The 22,272-nt window shown below is 57.4% G+C and overlaps 1 protein-coding gene and 1 non-coding gene across 3 annotated transcripts; one reads left to right on the plus strand and one right to left on the minus strand.

Annotated features, from left to right (window-relative positions):
- Positions 1 to 358: 358 nt before the first annotated feature.
- Positions 359 to 9,358, minus strand: PPP1R1B (protein phosphatase 1 regulatory inhibitor subunit 1B). 2 transcript variants are annotated; one of them, XM_077164533.1, is made up of 8 exons: positions 9,131 to 9,358; positions 8,745 to 8,916; positions 6,951 to 7,011; positions 6,649 to 6,671; positions 6,138 to 6,213; positions 2,747 to 2,947; positions 1,264 to 1,383; positions 359 to 1,175 (listed from the first exon to the last, which is right to left on the minus strand). In XM_077164533.1, the coding sequence occupies exons 2-8, from the start codon at positions 8,823 to 8,825 to the stop codon at positions 1,126 to 1,128; spliced, it is 612 nt and encodes a 203-aa protein (XP_077020648.1). In that variant the 5' UTR covers positions 8,826 to 8,916; positions 9,131 to 9,358; the 3' UTR covers positions 359 to 1,125. The 2 variants fall into 2 exon arrangements, with proteins under 2 accessions (XP_077020648.1, XP_077020649.1); XM_077164534.1 differs by lacking the exon at positions 1,264 to 1,383.
- TRNAK-UUU (transfer RNA lysine (anticodon UUU)) lies at positions 4,823 to 4,894 on the plus strand. Its single transcript has one exon. It is a non-coding gene; the product is annotated as a tRNA-Lys (tRNA).
- Positions 9,359 to 22,272: the final 12,914 nt, after the last annotated feature.

Here is a 22,272-nt window from a genome sequence, read left to right on the forward strand (position 1 = left end):
AATTGAAAAGAAACCCAGGGTCCCCATCGTTATTGGGCCACACAGGCCTGGCACTACGGAAGAAGGAACTTCCTGAGGGGAAGCCTGTCGGGGGAAGAGGGAGAAGGTCTCTCAGAAGCCGCGATAGCTCTTTCAAGACTTTCTCTTCTCCCTTCTGCCTCCTTTAGCCATACCTAGCAGGATTTAGAACTTCCGTGGTATTTCAAGAGTGCCTCCGAGCCTGTTGTCCCCAGGAAAGACTCCTCGACTGGAGGACTGGACACTGGGGTGGCGGCCCTAACCCACTGAATGATTCCCAACCCCCTCCCTTATGTTCCCCTTCCAACTCCTCCCCTCTGAAAGAGGAGTCTCAGCACAGTTATTTACAAAGATTTATTCCAGCACGGGAGGGATTCAGGCCTGGAGTCAGGGAAAAATGGGAAGGGGGCCGAGCAGCTGGAGGACAAGGAAAGCCTGGCTCCCCACGCCCTGTGCCCCCACAAGGACATATACTAGGCGGCATTCCTGGCATCAAAGCACAAACAAAACGCAACAAAGCGGCCTCCGCCAGTCCATCTTCCAGGCACCCAGGCTGGGGATCAGCGGTGGTAAGGGGAAGATTTCCAAAATGTTGAGGTTGTAGAGAAGGATGCCTGAGTTCTGGGCTCTGGTTGGAGCTGGTGAGATGGGTGATGATTTGGAAGCCATTATATGAATGGGGTTGGCTCTATGGGCGGGCACCTAAAGGTTCTCAGTACCTCCGTTCCCCAGATCTTAGGGTCCTGCCCTGTTGTCTCCTGTGCCCAGAGGAAGGGGTCTGGGGAGTAGAATTGTGGAGGGTGAACCCTTGACCCAGGTTTTCTGGTTTATCCAATGCAGGCTGTCTCACATCCCACCTCCCACTGGGTGAAAGGAGGAATGACTGGCAGGGGTAGGCATCAGGCAGCAAGTGCCCAGAGACTCTAGGCATCAGCCAAAGATGGGCAAACAAGCAAACACAGACCAGCCTTAGTCTCCTAGAAGTCAGAAGCCGCAGCCCTAGCAGGTGAGGGAAAGGTACAAACTATGTTGGGGACAGAGTGAGGTTATGGGGAACAGTGATGTCCCCTCCACTTCCTCCTTTCTGGGAGATGCAGGGCTTGGTGCCTATGTGCCAGGCTCAAGGGGGACCGGGTGCTGGGGCTCCTCCCCAGGCTCTGCAAGGCAAGCAAAGATGGACTCAGGAGCTGGCCCCAGCCACCAAGATCCCAGCCCCACCTCCTCACCACACCCTCAAGGCATCACCGCTTTGTAATGGGTCTTTCATGTGGTCCTCAGAACTTCCATCTCTCTGGGGTTCATCCAGAGGGGGCGGGCGCTCCCAGGGCCCCTCCAGACCCTGCCCACAGGTTGCTTTCTGCCCAGCTGGGGACAGGAAAGAGGGGATAAAAACACAGCTTCTGAATATCCACCTGGCTGTCCTGGAGCATGAGCTGAGTCTCTCTCATGGTTGGGGCTGAGTTTTCTAAGAGCATCATGGTAGAGTAGAGAGAACACTGGGCTACAATAGCTCTTCCAAAGACTAGTGTATGACTTAGATAAATCATTTTTACCTCTCTGAGGGGATGGTAAGAGGGAAATTCTGTAGATTTCCTTCAGTAAGACCATAGTTAATACATTGCACAGCCCAGTGCCAGCACCCAGGAGCTGTTCCATGAGTGGAGGTGGCTGTTACTACTTCTTAGTAATCTTGCATTTGGCCCATTCCCCCTATTGCTTTCCCTGAGGGAACAGTCTTCTCTTTTCTACCTTTTCCACTCTCCATCATTGCTAGCAGCAAAAAGCTGGGAATTTTGCTTTCATGGTTGATGCCTCCACCCCCAGAGACGCAGGCAGGAGGCCCAGGCCATTTCGTCTCAGTGCAGGGGGCTGGATGCTTCAAGCAGAGGTGGCCAGCTGTTTCTCATTCCATTAATAATGGAACCAAAAAAGTTTAACCTGCAGTAGGAAGGACAGATATAGTACAGCCTTCCATGGCCAGGCATGGAAGAGATAACCATGGGTGGGGGTGGGGAGTGGGGCTGTGGATCTTTCTGCCTAGAAATTTTCTGGGCTCTGGGCTTGGAACCCTCCATAGAGGCTTTTGGATGTGAGGTCTCTGGCTCTGAGACCTTCTGTGTGGGTCTTAGGTTGCTCCCTGGCCCCTCTCTTCCCAGGCAGCTGTGGTTGAAGGTGAAGACCAGGTTGGTTCTTTAATCCTAGATCTTCCTCTAGACACTAGAGGGCAGCCTCCCACCCCCAGCCTAGGAAGGAAAAAGGGAGAAACAGGCAGAGTCAGGCTGGGGACATGTCAGCCAGCCCTCTGTCAGCCCTCTGTCTCTCAGCAGAGACCACATCCTAGTTTAGAAGTGCAGATGATAGGGTACAAGACTCTCTCAGTCCCCCATCCCTGCATTCCTCACCCCCTCGGCACCATGGATGGGAAGCCCTTTCTTGAGTCTAGCCTCACGCCCCAAGTGACTTTGCCTTCATTCTTGGAAAAGAAAGGAATACTTAGGAAAAATCTGATTGGGGGAGAGACTAAGACAAGGATCAGAGCAGCCCAGGTCTCAGATAAGGCTCTGTGTGAGGCATCCTGTGGGGTGAGGGGATGGGGAGGCCCCTATGGTGGCACTGCTGTTTACCTGTGTGGGAAACTGAGCTGGAAGGGGGTATCCCAGCACACGCAAGGACGATCCACCCATAACCAGTGTGGGGAGACCCAGGTGTTGTAGCCCCTTCAGCTTACTGAACTCCCTCCTGCCCTTCAGGATTTCAGCCTGGCTGTCTTCTTCTTCCTCTTCCTCCTCTTCCTCCTCCTCCTCCTCCTCTTCCTCTCTTGGATAGCCCAGCTCCCGCAGCTCCCCCAGCTCATCTTCCTCCTCCGAGACCTGGTTCTCACCCAGGTTGCTGATGGACTGCAGGTGAGACTCAGCAATGCGCTGCACAGCTAGCAGAGAGGGGTCCAGGAAGACTAAGGTCAGCCAAGCCCAAGAAGCAGCCCTCACAACAGAAGAGGGCAGCGGCCCACCCACCCCCCAGCCTTCTTCTCATGGGCCTGAAACAGAGTTAACCCCTCAGAGGTCCAGCCAAATGCTGCAGGTCAGCCTGCTGGGGGCCAGACCAGGGCAGAAGCAGTACGGGGTAGACTCTTGCTCATGTTTGGCTCTTAAGCTGCCCCAAGATGCTGGCCTCTTGGAGGCTGGCTCCAGGCAGCTCCCCTACACAAGAGGGTGCCAGAAGGGGCAAGACCAGGTGAGCACAGCTTAACATGGCCTCGCTTCACCAAGTACCAGTGCTGGAGACAGGACCTGGGGGATTTGCCCTCCTCGGATCCTAGGGGAGTGTCCAGTCTGCTTAGGTCTCACCCTGATCCTGCCTCCCCTCCTGTGGTGCTTGGTCCCCACCTCCTGTCACTGCCTTGCCATAGATGCCACTCTGTGTCCCAGGCTCCAAAGGGTAGAAACAATTCTGAGGCTGGAGGACACAGACTGCAGCCAGTGGAGCCCGTGCCTGGGGATGCAGCCTGCTCAGATGCAGCCCCCACAATCTTGACCCACATCCCCAAGCTCCCAGCTCCCTCTGCGGTGACCTAGAAAGCAACAACACCCCCACCCTACCCCCCAAGGCCTGCTCAGATGGGGCCTAGGAAGGGAACAGTGTGGGCAGCTGGAGAGGTTTTCAAAAGACGGAAAGGAGCAAGGGGACTGGGGTAAAGGGCCCAAGATGGGGGATTCCTCAGGGGGATGGCAGCGGTTCAGGGGACACTGTAAGGAAGGGCTGGGGCTGAATCAGGAAGGCCAGGAACTGGTGGGATTTTCAAGCATTTAGGACACTAAATTCACAGACTGCAGACAAGAAGCTGAGGAGCTGGGCTAGGGGATAGGGTTGACTGAGGCTCCCACCGCTGGCGGCCCCTCCCCTCAGAAGGCTCAGAGGAGGAGAAAACGTCCAACAGAGTGAGCTGGGCCCTGCACTCCTGCCAATTTGGGGACAGGCACAGAGGGCGCATTGTCTGTGCTGGTTGCCCGCCCTGCCCCGAGCTCCCAGTCTCCCGCTGGCTCTGAGCAAGTTACCCAGGCAATAAAAATGCAATAAATCGCCCCGCCCTGGCCTTGGGGACGCCTGCGGCAAGGCTTCATCTTGAGCCAAGTGTGAGAGCTCCAGCCTTGAAGACCCGCCTCACTGAGGCTCAATGTTGTCCCCTCTCCCGAAGGCACCCCCCTAAAAATCCCCAACCCCTGTCAGATCCTTCCCCTTGCCTAGAAAGGGGCTGAAGCCCACAGGACAGTGCCCTCCCCGTACTGAAGAGAAGTAAAGAAGACCCAACAGGGAGTAGAGAGTCCTCTGAGAGGTCCAGGGTCAGGGAGGGAGGAAGGGGGAGGAGGTGGCAGCTCAGGCCGGGGGAGGAGAGTTCGTGAGCTGCAGTGACAATAGGTATGTGCAGTGCCTGTGCTGGCGCCCCATGAGCTTCCTGTGTGCACACCTCGTGCCTTGCTCAGCTCTCTAGGGTCTCCCACATTCACCTCTCCCAGCCTCTGTCTCCATCTCTAGGGCCCTGAACCTGCCACCTGAAGTCTCCCTTATTAAGCTCCAGGGATCCCCAGCACAGCCCCCAGGCTGCCCAGCCCTCTTCTGACCCCTTTCCACTTCTCTCCCTCTCCCCAACTTAGACCCTTCTAAAACACTCTTAAGGGACAGTGGGGGATACAGCAGTTCCCCCACATTTCTGGCCAGTGCTGACTGCTAGGACAGCATCTTGGCCCTCACCTCTTCAACCCAGCTCTCTTCCCCATATTAAAAATCAAGAACCCTGAAACAGGGTGCACGGGTAGTTCAGTGGTTAGAATGCCTGCCTTTTATGCAGGAGACCCGGGTTCGATTCCTGGACCATGTACCCCCCCCCCCCCAAAAAAAAATGAACCTTGGAGCCTTTCTTCCCCTTCACATCCACTTGGCCTTTCCCAGCCCAGGGTAGGAAGCAGGATTTCATATCTTTTCTCCTAACAATGCCACCTTCTCCTTCATACCTGCTTTTGGAGCCATCCCCACCAATGGGGAAGTCTTTCCAGATGCTGAACCACTCTCCTTGCTTACTGCAGCTCTGTCCCCTCAATTTTCTGTCCTGGGGGACAAGGAAGGACCCTAGCCTCTCCTCTTTGCTCCCAGCCCTGACAAGCAGGCTGACAGGCACATGTGTTGACCTTAGCCAGTGCTGGGAACTCATTAAACCCACCCACAGGAGCTCCCAACACACCTTTCTGGCCTCCTGCCATCCTGGGAGGAGGGGGCTGACAATCCCTCAGCAGGGATTGAGGTGGAGGTGGAAAGGCATCCTATGGCTTAGCTAGGAAGAGAATCCACACACATACACACTCCAATATGTCCCACCCTCTCCTTGAGGTGTATCTCCAACAACTCACCTAGAAGCCAAGTGTCCACGTGGCCCTAAAGGTCCTGTGACTTTCTACCTCCTCTCCTTTGCACACTCTCTTCCCTCTTCCTGGGATACCCATCCCTGCCTTGCCATCCTGTTGAACTGCTCTTCATCCTCCAAGTCCAGGTTGAAACATCTCAGTGATTCTTACTGACCCCTTCACGGCAAAGCGGCTCCAGGAGGGCAGGGATGCCCACCCAACGAGGCCTGGCACACACTAAAGTTTCAGTAAATATGTGCTAAAGGAATGATTTGCCTTTCAATATAAAAAGGAAAAAGCAGGAAAAAGAAGTATTCGGTATGCAGATCTGTGCAGAGATTATACAAATAGGAACGGAGACCAGAGGGTAGAGCCCATAGAAGGCCTTGGGGAGTGGGGAGTGGGAGGGTGGTTCCAGCACACACTTGCAAAGAGGAGATGCAGAGCCGAGTCTCCATCTCCTGCGTGGATGCCTGCCTGTTATTTTAGACCAGCCACCTCTTTTTGTTCAACCCTGCAGCCTTCAGTCTGATATCCTGGCCCACAGCTGCCCTTTATGGTCTCTTGCCTCCTCCTCTTTTGCAAAGCCAAAGAACTGATCTCCAAGCAGTGGGGTGTGAGGGTAGAGCATGGGACAATCCCTGGCCCCCCTGCCAAAAGTTCAACATTTCATCTCCCACCCCGGTGTCCTGGGCCTGCCGGGCTGAGGGGTAGGGGCAGTACCTTTCAGTGAGGGGGGGGTGTAGGCACAGGGGTTGGTTCTCTTCGACTTGAGGTGGTGCCCCTCTCCTGAGGCTCTCTGCCAGGGGAAGAACTACGTTAAATGGGCTCACCAGAGCCCCCCTCCCTTCACCCTCCCTCCATTTCATCCCACCCACAGTACCTCAGCACATGGCCTGGCCTCTGTTGATGGGTCCAGGTGCTGCTGGTCTTTGGGCACCTGGACTGAGGCTGCCCCATGGCTTTGGGAGGCTTTCCTAAGGGGCAGCCTGGCTCAGGGCCGGACCCCAAGTCCTGGAGCCCCACCTCAGCCCTGAGCAGAGGAAGGGCAAGGGAAGAGGAGAATCTGCGGGTGGCATCCTGGCACCAGGCACTCTCAGAAGAGATGCCGATTGATATGCTAATGTGTCCTGCAGGGTGGCACCCCTCCCCGTGTTGGGTGGGGGGATAGTTCTGTCCACCTCACCTCAAAGGGCCCAGACATCCCTTCTTCCAGCCATCCTGGGAAACTCACCTGGTGGGGGGAGGCCTCCTCCTCTGAGGGAGGCCACCAGTGAACCATGAACCCAGGGAGGAAAAAGAGAGGGACAGAGAAAGAGGGGGAGAGAGAGAAAGAGAATCCAAGTTACTTTCCCCAAAGGCTCAATCCTGGTGTTGGGAGGGGCCCGGTCAACAAATGAACCTCCTTGAACCACCCCCCCGCTCCCCAGTCTCCTGTTTGTGAGACTTTGGCAGGGCCACTGGGAAGGAGAGTTGGGGTGGGGCCAGGGCTGGGAGCCCAGGCCTTGGGTGGGGGAATGCAGGCAAGGGGCCCACCTGGCGAGGAGTGCTCTGAGAGCCGGAACAGCATGGCAGGGGTCGGTCTCCGGCGCCTGATCTAAGGAGATGGAGAAAGAGGGGGTGGGAGGGTGGGCAGCACAGACTCCTGCCGCCTACCCCAACCCCCACCCCTAGCAGCAGGGAACTAAGAGTGTTTCAGAGTCCCCAGGGAACTTTCCAGCCAAAGACTGCGAGAGCTGGAAGGAACTCTATAGCTTATGCTGAACCCTCTCATTTTACAAAGGTGAAAACCGAGGCTCAGAGATGATCAGCAGTATGCTTGAGGCCACACAGCACATCAAGGCACATATCTCCAGAGAAAGGATGAAAAACCCTAGTCACTAACTGCCAGCTGATGCCCACCCCACCACAGGCCTCTCCTTAACACCTTCTCCCACTGAGGCCCTTCCCCTCCACAGTTTCTGAAGACATCAGACCTCAGGGCCAAAGCTGGCTTTGGCTCCAGCTGTCAGGGGTGGGTCTCTGGGGAAGATGCCTCCTGGCCATGGTACCTGTAGGGCCCTGCCCACCTAAGGTCAGCTCAAGGGCTCCAAAGAAACCAGATCCAACTGCAGAGGGAGGCCGAGCCAAGGCACTGCAGGCACCTCCACCCTCACACTGAGGCCAGAGGTGGACTTGTGCCCCAGACCTGTAGGGTGCTGGTGGGGAGTCTCTAAGGGTCCTGGGCCTGGGCATGGTCTCTCTCAGACTGAAAAACTCTTTGCCTTGCCCAGTGCTCTAAAAAATGAAAAGTTGCCGTCCTTTGTATGTAAGCCAGGATGAACCGTAAGGGGCAGGTGGGGGGTGGACTGAGCAGTCAAGCAACTCCCCCACCCCCCAGCGGAGCAATCTGACCAACTCTCAGTTAATTAGGTCCCCTCTGAGCTCCAGGGAAATTCACAAAGAGAACCAGGTGAGTTAAGCTGAAACTGTCACCTCCCCCTGCTAAGCTCCCAAAGGTGCCCTCCAGAGGAAAAGCTGCTTAAGCACAGGACCCCCTCCCTCCACAGCCACCCATCTCCCCCCAAAATGACTTGGCCCGGCTCTCACTGTTCTTTGGGGAGCCAGCTGCATCTCAGCAACAAGTGACCCTCCGCTAGGATTGGGGGGCAGTGCGGAGCCCTCTTCCCTCTTTCCTCCTTCCCACTGATCCTTGGAAACCTCCCACCCACCCCCAGAAGGTTTTCCAGAAGACTCAGCAGTCTGTAGGAAGAGATGCAGCGCTTGCGATGACTAGTCACCCCTTCCCCTACCTTGGGATTGGGGCTCTAGGGCCTGACAGCAGAAGAGGGTCAGAACAAGGGCTCTGGGCCCCGGGCGTTGGGGGGTCAGGCTGGAGAGGCAGGGCAGTGGGGTAGGCAAGGCCGAGTCCTCAAACCCCAGCTCTGTATGCTGGGTTCAGTGCAGGATGAGGTTTCTCCCATCCGACCGGGCACTGGGGATTAGCAGTGGTCCCGGCGGTCGCCTAGGGGAGGGGGACACTGTGCGGGCTCCAGAGGACAGTCCCCGCTCCCCGGGGCGGCGCGCAACCGTCCTGTCCCCGACGCTTCAGCCCAGAATTCTCCCGCCCGGGGCTGGAGACAGAGGCCAGGGGAAAAAGTTGCAGGCGTCTCCCGCGAACTTCACGTGCCGCCCCGCACCCCGGCCCGCGTCCGAGGCAGGGTCCCGGCTCTCTCTCCAGCTCCACCCCCCCGGCCAGCGTGGACCCCGCAGCGCAGAGGATCGCGAAGGGTTGGGGGGTGGGGGGCGCTGGCGCTGGGGGGGCGGGGGGGAGGAGCGGTCCCCCCTTACCATCTCCACCTGACGGGGGTCGAGCTGGCTGGGGGGCGCGGGCACAGAGAACTGGATCTTCTTGCGGTCCTTGGGGTCCATGGCGGGCCGGGCGGTCGGCGGGGCGGGGCGCGCGCTCGGGGTCTCGGGCTGCGTTCCCGGCTCGGCTCCCGGGGCTGCTGGGGAAGCCGCGCTGCCGGCGGGCGGCGGGCGGCGAGGAGGAGGAGGAGGAGGGCTGTTCACGCACGGATAAAAATACCGCGCTCGGCGAGGGGCGGGCGGGAGAGCCGAGAGGGGGTCCGCGCGCCCCGCTCCCCCTGCTGTCGGGGCTCCCCTGCCCGGGTCGGCGCCTCCGGCCGCGCGGACTCGGCGCTCCGGCTCCCCGCGCGGCTCTCCGGGTCTCTCACTAGGTCTCTGCTCCGGCTCTCTCCGTGTCTCTGCCTGTCCCCCCTCCGTCCCCCGCTCTCTCTGAGGGTCTCTGTGGGGCTCCCGCCTGACTCTGTCTCCCTCTCTCTGCCTCTCCGCGGGTCTCGCCGTCTCTGCGTCCCTCCTGGTCTCACCCGTCTAGCCCAGCCCTGGGGTCCCCCATCCCCTCCCCTCAGCCCGGGACTGGCCCGGGGCGCCTGGTGGGAGGGCTCAGGAGAAAGTGGCCAATGAGCACTGAGAACTGGGTGCTCCCTGGGGCCCGGAGGAGGGTGGGGAGCGGGAGCCCGGCCGGGGAGCAGGCTGGGGGCCCCCTGCTGTCTCCCCAGAACTTGAAACTGCATTATTGATGGAGTCCAGCTGGGAGGATAATGGGGAGAGGGGCAGCGGGGGGTGGGGGGGTGGGGGGGGTGGATGGACTCCAGCTTTAACCCCTTCCTGGCCTGGGTACCTGGAGTTTCACAGGGAGGCCTGTGAGGTCGTGGAGGGAGTACCAGCACGTCACACTGGGAGTGGGGGTGTCCTCGAAAGCGCGTGAGTGTGAAGGAGCGGGTTGTGTGTGGGAGCACACGTGTCAGTCACCATGGCAGGGAGTGTGTGTGAGCGGGTGCCAGGGGGCCTGCGTTGCCTGTGGCTGAGGAGTGGGGGGGGAGGGGGGTCGGCGTGGTGTGAGTGTGTGCGAGTCTATGTGAGTAAGTGTGTCAGAGTGTCAAAGATGCGGGAATGAGTGGCAGGGTGTAGGAGGACTACACGTGTGCAGGGGAGGGCGTGGGTTGTGGGGAGGCTGTCGGGGCTGTCAAGGTGATGGGCAGGCATGTGCCACCTTGCAGGGCTGGGGGTACTGCACCCACAGCGCAAGCCTCTGCAGCCCGGAGGGTATGAGGTTGTGAATGTGTGTGCATGCCTGTGTTTGTGGGATGGGGTGGGGTTGTCCCTGCCATGATGTGGCCTGGGTTCACGTGCCCTGCTTTTTCTTCCCAGATCTAATGGAGAGGTCACAGCGCCAGCCCGAGGGACAGGGCTGAGTGTGCTGGGGGGCTGCCTGCACCAGTACACGTGCCGTCACGTGTGTGGGTTCGGTGCGCTCAGGAGCAGTGCTGGGGGGAGAGAGGTGTGTGCTCGTTCCCAAGGTGTGAGTCTCTGCAGAGGTGTTAGTGTGTGTCTCTGGAGGGAAGAGGGGGTGGGGCGGCCGTGTGGGCTGCAGTGTCCCTGATTATCTGTCTCAGCCCTGGGGGTCTTTGCGGGAGGGGGTGTTTCCCTCTGCGGGGCTCTGTGTGAGGGGCTGAAGGTCTTTCTGTAGCCCTGAGAGGCTGCGTGTGTAGATGTGGCACATGTGTGTGTCTTCCTGGGGCTGTTTGTGTTGGCTGTTTTCTCTCCTGGTCACGCTCAAGACTGAAACAGCCAGGAGCCCTCCCTGTACTCCCCCAACTCCTTCAGCAACTTTTCCACACCCCTCCCCAGCATGCTGTGGCCTTGGCAGAGTGAGAGGGGAGCAGGAGGCCCGAGGAGTCTTCTGGAAATGGGGTCAGGGGCATGATGTTCAGCCACGGGGCCAGTGCCCACTTTGGGGGTGGCAGGAGGGCAGAGCTTTGCTCATGGGAGCCGGAAGTCCTGGCCACTCAGCTCCGCACACCCTCATCCCCAGGCCTGGCTTAAGTCCTACTGTGCTTGTTGACTTATGTGCTTGTCGGGAAACTACCGGGTGCCAGGTTGCTGGCTGTGGGGTGTGGGCATCTCTGGCAGCCCCTGGCTTGGCCCAGAACCCTTCTTCCAGGTGGGGTGTGGCGGGGAGTGGCGAAGACCAAGTTGGCAGTGCCTTGGGAGGGTAAATAAGGAGGCCCCAAAGGTAAAAAGAGGCACAAGAAGGGTACAAGCAGATACTGGGCAAAGGTGAGGGCAAGGAACTGGGGGCCTTCAGTGCGGGGGGGGGGGGGGGGCGGGCATGGAAGGGACCCTGGGGTGGGGTGAAGGGGCAAAGCTGGGGGTTGATAAGAGGACAGGGAGGTGTCACCAGGTACCCCTCAAAGCCCCTCAGAGCCAAGAAAACTTCAGGATTATTGCGACCAGCCTCATCTGACCAGGGAGGATCTGTTTACGGGAGTATCTCCAAAAAGCACCGGAGCTCTAGGACGCCCTGAATCAGAAAAAATTCGCTTGATCCTAAGCTGGGGCCACTGGGGAGGGAGATGAGAGCAAAGACTCTTTCCTCTCAGCCAGTCCTGAAAGATGGGACCTTTGTGGTGGGTGGGGGGTCTCTTCCCCCTCCTACTAGCCTGTGCCCAGACCCCCTGACCCACTCTGGCTGCTAAGCCTCAGGGCCAAGAGGTGTGGGGGAAGACTGGCTGACAGAGGTGTAGACGGAAGGGACAGGAAGGGACAGACAGGTAGAAGGAGAAAGGGGAGGGAGGGTGACAGACCCAGGGGCACAGACACGGGAGGTGGGGTGGGGTGGGGGTAAGAAACAAGCGAAAAGAGACAGGGAAAACACATTTGATACAAAGAGACAAAGAGAGGCAGAGGGAGCAAGCGAAAGCCTGACGACGAGAGAGGCAGGAGACAGAGATGGAGAGAGAGTAAAAATAGCTCCACATTAGGATAATTGCGGCTCACAGCTCTGCCCTCCATTAGGAATTAAATGAGGTTTTATTACTTTGATTTTTCTCTCCTGGATCCTACGCGACTTCTCACGAACTTGGGGAAAAGTTTTTCAGGTGGGCGGCCAGGTGGCGGAGGCTGTGTGGGCCACCGAGAGGGAAGGGAACGGGGCTTCTGGGAGCTGAGGGAGGGGTGCCCTGGGGGGCCGGGAGTGGGGAGGGGGTGGAGCTGACAGGGGTTGGGGGAGGCGGTCAGGGCCAGGGACATCCCCGGAGTTGAAAAGTAAGGGGCCAGGGTAACCCGCGTTCACTTAGACTTAGAATTAATCATATGCAAATGAGATGCAAAAATGATGTGCCACTCTTCAGTTATTATTCTTGAGTTAAAAGCACAGGCAGTTGGGTCCAAGGAACAAATCTGAGACCTTGTTTGACTTAACTGTGATTGCACTTTGGGCCTTTCTGCTTGATTTACTGTAGGACTGACAAAAAAAAAAAGTTCCTCAGAGGCTGTCTATTAATGTGGCATAGCTCTGAGCTATTTTGGGGCCTGCCCGTCTTGCCATCTACCTTTGCCATCATGGCCCTGTATCTGTCACAGCATCCAGCATACCGGAGGCACCACATTTACCTTTCCTGGCAGGTGAATTTGGGCAGATGTGTGAGGCCTTTGCACTTTTTCTAGGAGGTAGGGAGAGGGGGCAACCCCAAATGTTTTCCGTCTCCCCCAGAGCACTTGGACAGAGAACAGAGACTGGGAGTTCAACAGTCCTGGGTACGAAACTTAGGTCTGTGACTTACTGTGTGACCGTAGAGAAATGTCTTAGCTTCTCTGTGCCTCCGTTTACTCATGTTTCAAAGCATACCTCACATGGGTGCTGTGAGGATTCAATTAAATAATAACTAAAAGCACCCAGCCCAGTGCAGAGCTGTTATCAACCACGCTTTTAGCTTCTCTGGAGTGCTAGGGGTGTAGTTCCGAGAATGGCCAGCAGGCGACGCAGTCGACCAGGGTTTGGGTGGCTGTGCCGCTGGCACGGTGGGCCTGGAGTTGGGCATCACACCCGTGACCTTGGCACCACGGAGCCGAGCCGGAACGGGCCGAGCTGGCATGTGGCAGCTGGAAGGGAGGCCCCCGGAAGCTCCGGGAAGCAGCTTTAGAGGAGCCGGGGAGCGCTGGCTGGGCACACCAGGACACCTTTCTCTGCCATTGTGAAGGAGCAGCTGCAGGGCCTGCCTCTGGTGAAACCCCGTGGACGTGGAGAGGGGAGAGGCAAAGGCACAGTCGGCTGGGACAGTGGTGGCACCAGGACAGGTGGGCAGTCATCTGAGGCATACATTCACACACTTCATTCATTCATTCATCTATCCATCATTCATCTCTTTGCCCATCCAATAATTTCACAGTGGGTACTTTAAACACACACAAACAGCTTTATTGAGTTAGAGTTTACGTACAATAAAAGGCACCTATTTTAAAAGGCTTTTGACAAATTTTATACAGTGTGTGATCACCAACACAATCTAGTTAAAGATCTGCTATTACTATCACCCCAAAAAGTTCTGTTGTGCCCCTTCGACGTCAGCTCTCCCCCCCATTTGGTCTATGAATGTATCACAACTCTTATCACTATTTTAAGATGTGTATTTCCCACCATCTATCTTTGCATCATCACCCAGTGCCTGCCACAGCGCCCAGAAGAAAATGTGCTCTACATGCTGTACTGTAGAGGGCATGGATCGAGAGAAGAATGAATAGAAGAATACGTCAGTCATAGAAATTGACAACGGTGACATATATGTTGAGCATTTACTCTGTGCTGGACACTGGGCCAACCACTTTATACCCATGATCTCATTTATTCTCATCAGTATCAATCATTCCATTCTACAGATGAGGCCCCTGAGGCTCAGAGAGGTTAAGCAGCTCTTGTTCAGAGCTTGAGTTCAAACGCAGTTTGAGTCCAGAGCCCTCATTCTTTACCGCTTACTTTAATACTGTTCAGGAAGGACAAATGGAAGATTGATTGCTTGCAATGGGCGGGGCTCCTCTCTTGCCCAACCCAGTTGGGATGGAGCTTCTGAAGCAGAAATCAATGTGCCGAAGCTGCCCTCTGGTGGCAGATACGAGTACAGCAGTATCCGTGCCCTCTGGCGCCCCCAGGTGGAAGCTGTTGGGAAGAGACAGCAAGCCGGCAGCCCACAGCCGGGGCAGCCTCAGCCCAGAGCACCTGGAGACCCCCTGCTCTGGACACTGTCTGGTGCCCCCCGAGGTGCCAGCTGAGACTGCCCCCGAAGAATGCCAGCTGCCGGAGCTCGCTGCCTCCCACCCCCTCCACCAGCCTCACACACACTCCAATCCTGGTCCAGTCGGCTGCTTCCATTCCCTGAAGAAGAGGCCCTAAAGTTAAAACAGCTGTTAATTTATAAACCAATTTTTCCGTGACTGCTTAATAAATCGCCAGCAGCTGCTCTGCCCCCTCCTCCCGCCCAGGCACCCGGCCCCGGGGGCTGCATGGAAAAGCTCAGAGCCGCCAGCCTGCCCTTCCTTCCTCCTTCCCCCAACCCCCCCTCCAAATTGCCCCCCTTTTCCCAGGAACTGGGTGGGGGGATCTGAAGATCCCAGCTTCTCTGATCTTCAGTGAACTCCGTGCATGCTGACATGAGGTTAGGTTTTCTTTTCCAATGGGCTGCAGCCCGATGGCCATCCCGCTCAGCACCCCACAAACCTCCCCTCAAGTCTCCCAGTCCCTGGTCTTTTCAGCAGGTGGGTAAAGGTTTCCCTAGTTCAGGGGAGTGGAGGATGTCCAGATTTCCTAGAGAAGTTCCCCTGAGCCCCAAGAAGGTAAGTGGACCCCGGTCAGACCCAGGGCTCATCTCTAAGAGTGCTGGAATCTCAATTCCCCATGTCAGGGTGGTCCCCCTGACAGATGCTAACCGGCTTCCAGGCCCTGCTGTTCTCTCGAGGGTGGGCTGGGAGGGATAAGAGATGCTGGGATAGATGGCATCCGGCTCCCAGGAGATGCCCACACACACCCAATCCTCGAGATAATGAGAGGAGGGATTTGGGCCTCCTGAATATTCACTTTGCTCAACTTGTGCTACAGAATAAGAGGCAACAGGGAAATTCACACTGGGGTGGGGGCTAGGTGCACGGCAGGTGTGAGGCATGGGCTTTCTGCTTGCATCTGCAAGTTTCTAAGACATCGAGGGCCAAAGACCTGCTTCTACTGTCCTCCCTGATTCTGATGGGCAAGGGATCAATACAGCCATGCCCCTGTAGCCACAAGGAGAAAGGGGCAACAGGGGAGCAGGATGGTAAAGCACACCAGCTCAAAAATTAGGCTGCCTGAGTTCAAACCTACTAATCACTAGCTGTTTGACCTTGGGCAAGTCACTCGACCTCTTTTTTTCTTCCTCAGTATCTCCACTTACAAAATGGGTCTGATAATATTAGAATTGTTGTGAAAATGAAATAAGTTGACGAACATAAAGTGTATGACACATAATAAGGGCTTACAAAGCAATATTTAGTATTACCTTCTCATCTACTGCTGCAAAGACCAGAGACTGGATCTCTTGGGTCCCCCCACGTAGCAAATTTGGAGTGGGGGTATCCGGGGAATTTTCAGGAAAATGGGGGGGGGGGGCTGGTGAAGAATGCTGGGGACCAAATAGGAAACAACACACGTAGAATTCCTACATTCTGTGATTCTGTCTGGACTTTTCTAATCTGGGCATTTCCGGTCCGTCTTCCCCACCCCACAGCCATGACTCTTCCCAGCCTGCTTTCGGGAAACGTAGGAAAACCTCCCTCCCACCCCAGCTCTCAGAGCAAGTTCTCCCGCAGTCTACCGGAATTCCCTTCCATCTCCTCTTCGGGCTGCCATGACCTACCCCTGTCCCACTCTCCCACAGCTGCGTGGGGAAGCCTGGGGAGGCCTGGGGAAGCCAGAAGTACTCTGCTGAGCTCTGCTGTCACACAGGCCCAGTGAGAGCCTGGCCCTGCTTCACCCTCCCTACATGTCCAGAGCAACTTCTGCAACCTCTTTAAGCCTTGGGTCCCCCAACTCTAAAGTGGGGATAGTCCCAGAGCCTCCCTCCCAGGTTGTTGTGAGGGTTGAATGTGAAACTGCGTGTGGAGTTCTTTAGCACAGTACCTGCTTGGAGCAGGTGCTGAGGACATGGTGGTGCAAGAGAAGTGGTGGAGTGTGGGCAAAGGGATGCAGATGCCAGAGCTGGACTATCTGGGTTCAAATCCCACTCCACCCATTACAGTTGGGTGGCCTCGGGCAGATCACTTAACCTTCCTTCAGCCCTGTTTCTCCATCCACAAAAGGGGAACTGTAACGAGCCTATGCCACTGGGTGTGGGACGCAACTAGAGCTCTCAGAACAGTTTCCCGGAGGAAAAAGCGTGAGCCTAATTCAGGGTGTTGTCAGCTCTACTATTATTGTTAGCACCCACAGGAGCACTGACCCTCTTTTGGCTTTCCCCCACCTGGACTCCCTGCAGAGTGTTTTGTAGATCAGTCCTGTGTATATTTGGGATGGAAGGCTCACTGATGGCAGAAGGCTGGAGGGTGAGGAGAACTGGACTGGAGACCCTGGAATTGGGGGGGTCCCAGCTCAGGACAAGCGTACAGGCCCACCGCATCAGCGCGCCCACTTCTGGCATCCCCCTAGGCCCTGGCTGGGGCACAACCCGCTCTCTCTGCCTCCCCAGGTCAAGGGCCCTGCAAAGCAGCCAGCCTCCTCTCCATGCTTGGGTCCTGACTACCTCCTGGAAATAAAGCAAGCTCCCGGGGGCCCACTCAAGCCTGGTACTGCTCTGCCAGGGTGCCAGCTGGTGCCCACGGGGGCGTGGCAGCAGTTTGATTGTACAGAAAGAGATAGTTGGAGACACTCCCAGTCTTGGTGGCCCCCATCAGAGACCAGAAAGGACCCTAGGACACTGAGGGCATCCGGGGTAGCTTCCTCCCCTGGGCACAGGCAGGTGTGAGGGTGAGAGCTAGGCTGGGCCTGTCCCCTGCCTGGCTTTACCCAGCCGCCCAGTAGAGGGAGTCTCCATGCCCATCTCTCTGGCTCCCTGGGACCCCAGAGGCCTTGGCTTTGGCCTCTCCCCACCTCACCCTCTTTTCTTTCTTAAAGAACACCAAGCTCAGTCCCCTCCTCTCTGTCGGGATTCTCTCCTTGGCAGGTACCCAAGAGGACGCTCAGCCCCAGAGGAGGAGGGAAAAAGCCAGACCCGCACTAGAGACTGCCCCTGTAGGGTGTGGGGCCGCATCTCCAAGGCTGCCCAGGACGCTGGCCCAGGGCCGCGGTCTCCCGGTGCTCCCGGCCCCTGCCCCCTCCCGCCGCCACTGGCCCTTTAAGAGCCTCTCCGCGCGCTGCCGTCCCGGATCAGCCAGAGAGACCATTAAAATTTTATGCAGAATGAAAATGGGCCAGGTCTCCAGCTTCCTCGCTCCCATCCAATGATTTATTACTCGCAAATACCACAGAACTAATTAGTATAGTAATTAATTAATACGCATTTGCATATTTGCATGTGCAATTAGTGCAGTGGAGTGATTACTGGGAGAATGAGGGGCCCTGGATTGTCAGATGTGAGGGGGAAGTGGCCTGGAAAAGAGTTAGTGGGAATGAACTTTGTAAGGGAGCGTGATGGTGGGAGGGATGGGGGGGGCGCGCGGGGGTGGAGGCGGGGGTCCAGGGGCCCGGGGGCGCCTCGCTGGGGCAAGGAGCGACCGCACCAGGGAGGACCAGGCCCGGGGCTCGCCCGCCCACCGGATGCAGGTCGGGGGTCGCGACCCGGGCGCCCCCGCCCAGCCTGGCCCGCAGCCCCGCCCCGCCCCCGCCGCGTGGCACGGCTCCAAGCGCGCGCCTGATTGTTATGCATTGTGTTTCTTGTTGCGAGCGGAGCCGGGCGGAATGGGGCTGGCACAAGCTGTTTCCCTGCCACGCGGCGGTGGCACCTTAAAGGCGCAGCGTCCTCTTCCCGCCGCCTCTCCCCCGCCGACCGTTCCCCACAGCCTCCCCCTGGACCCCTTTCAAGGAGGCGACCCGCGCCCCCAAGCCCAGGTCTGGGCTGGAGGGCGCGCTCGGAGGCGGCCCAGGACGTGGAGCGGCCCCAGGGGGCGCGGAGCACGTGCCGGGGGAGCCCCGCGGGCAGGAAGTCAGGGCTGGGAGCCGGGATTGGGAGGCTGGGGCGCGCCGGGCGCTGTGCCAGGCGAGGGGCGGGCGTGGCGGTGAGGAGACAACCGGGAGAAAGCAAAGAGGAGAACCAGCGAGTGGCAAGGGTCCATTGGGAGCCAGGTGCTTCCTCATAGTTACGCCGCTTCTGGTCCTCTCAAAAATTCTGTGACGTAGGACTCCTTATTCCCATTTTGCAGACCAGAAACCTGAGAGGTGTGGCACGCCCGTGCCAGGTGGCAAGTGGTAAAGCTAGGGCTCAAGCTGGTCTTCCATCCCCCAGCGCCCAACTTGGTACCAGGGGCCAAAGAATGGTGTGGCATCTCCTCAGTGGACGTTAGGGAGGACTTCCTGGTGGAGGAAACGCTGCACTGAGATGGCAAGGGAGGATGACCCGGGAAGAAGCTTGAGGAAAGAGCCATGCAGAGCTCAGTTCAAATGCGGTCTCTGTCACTTACTAGCTGTGTGACCTCGGCAACTTAACCTCAGCCTCTCTGTGCTTCAGCATCACAGTCATTAAATGGGGCTAATAGTAATCCCTACCTTCCAGGTCATGGTGTGAATTAAATAAGATGATGCATGTAAACCCATTTAATGTGACAGTCCTCCCTGTGTAGGGAGGGGGCCTCCCCACCCCCACCTGTGAGTAGAACTGCAGGTGCAGGGATCCCTGACTTGCCTGGGCAGAGGGCAAACCCTGAGCACCAGTCCTTCCCAGGGTGCCCTCCTCGCCTCTCCCTCTGCTGCTCCCGCGGTGATTCCAGGGCTGGGGTGGCGCTCACAAGGGATTAGGAGAAAAGGACACAATTTATGATCGTGAATAAGAACAGGGACTGGGGAGTCAGAGCTCAGTTCAAATTTGGTCTCTGCCACTTACTAGCTGTGTACCTCAGCAGCTTAACCTCAACCTCTCTGTGCTTGAGCATCACTGTCATTAAATGGGGATGATAGTAACCCCTACCTTCCAGGGCATGGCGAGAATTAAATAAGATGATGCATGCAAAGCCCGGTGTCTGCCACAGATAATGCTCACACTGTCATCCTTATGGAAAGGGCACCCAGGCGGGAATCAGGGGTTCTGGATTCTAGTCTCAACTCGGCCACTCACTTATTGTGTGACATGGGACAAGCTGCTTCCCCTGTCTGGACTCCCTTTTGTAAAATGGGTCCGTGAGGCTCCTACCCTCAGATTGTCACCTTCCCTCCCCACGGGCCCAGCAAGGATGCTCTCACTCTTCACTCCAGGCAGTTCTTCCCATCCCACCCTCGCGCCTCACATCGGGGAAGTGATGGGCTAATTCTCATTTACGCTGATCTCCGCAGTCTCCCAAGGGCTGAGCCAAGAGATCTGTGGCTTAATTGTGACCTCCTGCCCTCAAACCCCTGTGGCCCTTTGGGCCTGTCCTCCTGTGAACACCAGCACCGCTCTGGGTGTGGGTCAGCTGTGCCCACTCGTGGCCCCAAGTGCCCCCCACACCAACAGGCTCAGCGGAGGCATCCAAGAACTGTCGACTGTCAGGTTCCCAGAAATCACCAGCCAGATCCCTGGCTCTGTTTTCCAGGGTAGAAAACTGGGAAATGCCCAAGTGTCCAGGTCTCAGGAAAGTTAGCAGCAGAGCCCAGATGAGACAGAGCCCAGGATCGCACCCCTGGCCTGAACTCTGCCCAGACCCTGACAGGTGCCCGCTGATGCCCCATCCATCAGCCCTTCACCAGCCCGCACTGATCTTCACAGCCGTCTGTCCTTTTGGTCCTCCCATCAGCTGACAGATGCAGTATTTCCATTTTACAGATGAGAACACAGAGGCTAACATGATTTGACCAAGGTCGAGATGCTGCTAAGCGGGAGCCTTTTTTTTTTTTTTTCCCCACCTCCAACTTCCTTTTTGTCTGGAAATGCTGCTACTGCCTCCAGGAGCAGTGTAGCCCTGGGGAATGAAGGTGGGGAGGCGCAGGGGCTCAAAGTACCACTGCCCACTTGGAAAGCTGACAAGAGAAGGCAGAACAAAGTTTTTTGTTTGTTTTAAGTAAAGTTGATCAGGGGCTTGCGGACGATAGATGGACATATCTGGACAGGACTGGAGGCTGAGGCAGTACTCCCAAACCTGTTAGCTTATTCGATGCTTACTGCAGCTCAGTGAGGAAGGCTGGATTTTAGGGATCATCCATGTTAGCACTGGGATTGGTGGGGGAAGCTGAGGCAAAAGGAGGGAGGGATTTCGAGGATGGACTTCCTGTGCGTGGGTGTCCAGCCCTGTTTGCAGCCTTCAGCTTCTGGGGTAGAACTGACACCACCTCCAACAGTGGCAGAACAGACTTTGGGTGCCACTAACATTTGCTGAGGCTATTCTGTGGGAGAGACAAAGGGCATGGATGTGCCTCGGTAGAGGTATGCAGAAGCATTATGGGATCCTGGGGAGGGGTATCTGACCCAGACAGGCTTCCTGGAGGAGGCGATGCTTAGGCTTAAAGGATAAAAAAGGGGAGCAGGCACTCTAGGCATAGCAAAAGCTTGTAGGCATGAGGCTTGTGAGGTAGGAAGCTGTTTGAAGTTGCTGAGAGTCTGCCTCAGTTAGAAGCAGGGACATGTGTCCAGAGCTGGGCAGGTGCCAGATCACAGGTCCCTAAGGAATGTGACCTGATCTTGGTGATAATGGGGAGCCATTGAAGGTGCCTGAGTAGGAGAATACTACAATACTACGTACAGATTTGCATTTCAGATAGAACTTCCCAGAGGGAGAGGGTTGGGCTGGGTCCAATAGACAGAAGGGTTCTGAGAGACTAGGATGTAGCATCAGCACGGAAGGAAAGGCTGGGGACCAGAATTCATATCCCCGGACCCATCTCTCCTCACCTCAGGGAGACGCATTTGCCCCACACAGGTTAGGAGCTAGCGGGAGGGGTGGGCAGGAGAGGTATGGGTGCTGGGCAGGGGGCTATGGCTGGGCAGGACCCTCCCTGGCTGGGGGAGGCACTCGCGGCCCTTATGTGGCCTCAGGACCAGAGCCTGGTACCGAGAATGGGCCTCTCCACTCCCAAGCTCAGCCTCCTCACCCCAAGCCCCTTCTCTGAGGGCCCACTTTGGGGAAAAGCCGTGACCTCCCCACCCCAAACCTACCTCAGGCCCCAAGAAATGGAATCTGTGCAGAAGTAGGGGGGCTCTGGGGAATCTGGGCCTGACTGGAGACCCTGAGCCTTACCTCTTCGGGAGACTTTCCAGAGAAAGACTCCGGGGCCCAACACCCTCCAACCAGGCCAGGCATCCATACAACAAACATTTATTGAGCGCCAACTCAATAAAGCATTCACCTAAAAAGACACAGAAGTAGCCACCACGGTCAAGTCAGGGAATCAGATGGATGAATGGATCTTCCTCACAAGGGAAGTAAGTACTGAAGCTGGGAAGCTCAGGGAAGGCTCCCAGGAGGAGGTGTCCGGGAGCATTTTGGTGAAGAATGAGGATGGGTTTGGCTAAAGGGAGACTGGGGACCAGTGCCCATCAGGGAAGGAGTTCTTATCAGAAAAACGGAACCCAGAGGCCAGAAGTCAAAGGTTACAGGGACAAAAGTTCACTCAAAAGAACTATCTTGGGGGGGACAGCTTCGCTAGAGGACTGGCGGGGCACCTGCATCCACCCTTTGTCACCAGCCAGGGGGTGGGGGTGGGGTGGGGTTCAAGGACGCGGCGGGGGCAGGGTGACCCAGGACTGTCAGCATCAAGGCCTGTGGGCATGTGCCCACCCACCTTTGGGTGGAGTCTAGGCTCAGAGCCAGAGCCCAAGGGAAAGGCAGTGGAGGAGCAGCCCCGTAGGGAGCTGGAGGTCGGGACAGGAGGTCAGCACGCAGGAGGGGAGGAGGGGGCTCCACCTCACTGGCCCTCCCTTCCCCCCCTGGCACCACAGGGCACGCAGCCGCATATCACCCGTGCCAGCCCTCACCTCCCGGCAACGTCGCCGCATTCCCAGCCACGCCATCTGGCGCGCCCGCCGCTCCCCGGCACACTGCGGCGGGCGGGGGTGGGGGTGGGGGGGAAGGGGCAGCGGGACAGGTGCCCACCCCAGAGCCAGGGAGAGGCGGCAGGTCCCCCCTCCCCCAGTATCTTTCTGGACTTGAGGTGGAGCGGGGGGTGGGGGAGGGGTGGCAGGTGCTCTGATGCTTCAGGACCAAGCTCTGGGCATCCTGTGTGGACGGAAGAGGCCGCCGTCTGGGCAGTGCCAGCCTGCCCCTCCCCTGCCTCCCTTCAAAGCACAGGCGATGCCAGAGGCCCAGCCCCTAGAGAATCTCCAAATTCCTGCCCTTCCCCTCAAATCTGAGCTGGGGGCGGTGGAAGCACAGCCTC

The sequence above is a fragment of the Tamandua tetradactyla genome, chromosome 6 (assembly GCF_023851605.1).
Source record: "Tamandua tetradactyla isolate mTamTet1 chromosome 6, mTamTet1.pri, whole genome shotgun sequence".
NCBI classification, from domain to species: domain Eukaryota; kingdom Metazoa; phylum Chordata; class Mammalia; order Pilosa; family Myrmecophagidae; genus Tamandua; species Tamandua tetradactyla.

Coding starts and splice junctions, on each gene's coding strand:
- PPP1R1B (XM_077164533.1), bottom strand. CDS start 8,825: ATGGACCCCAAGGACCGCAAGAAGATCCAGTTCTCTGTGCCCGCGCCC. Junction 7,012..8,744: donor ACCCCCGTCAGGTGGAGATG/GTAAGGGGGGAC, acceptor CCATCTCCTTAG/ATCAGGCGCCGGAGACCGAC. Junction 2,948..6,137: donor CACCCCCCCCTCACTGAAAG/GTACTGCCCCTA, acceptor CCTCTCTGCTAG/CTGTGCAGCGCATTGCTGAG.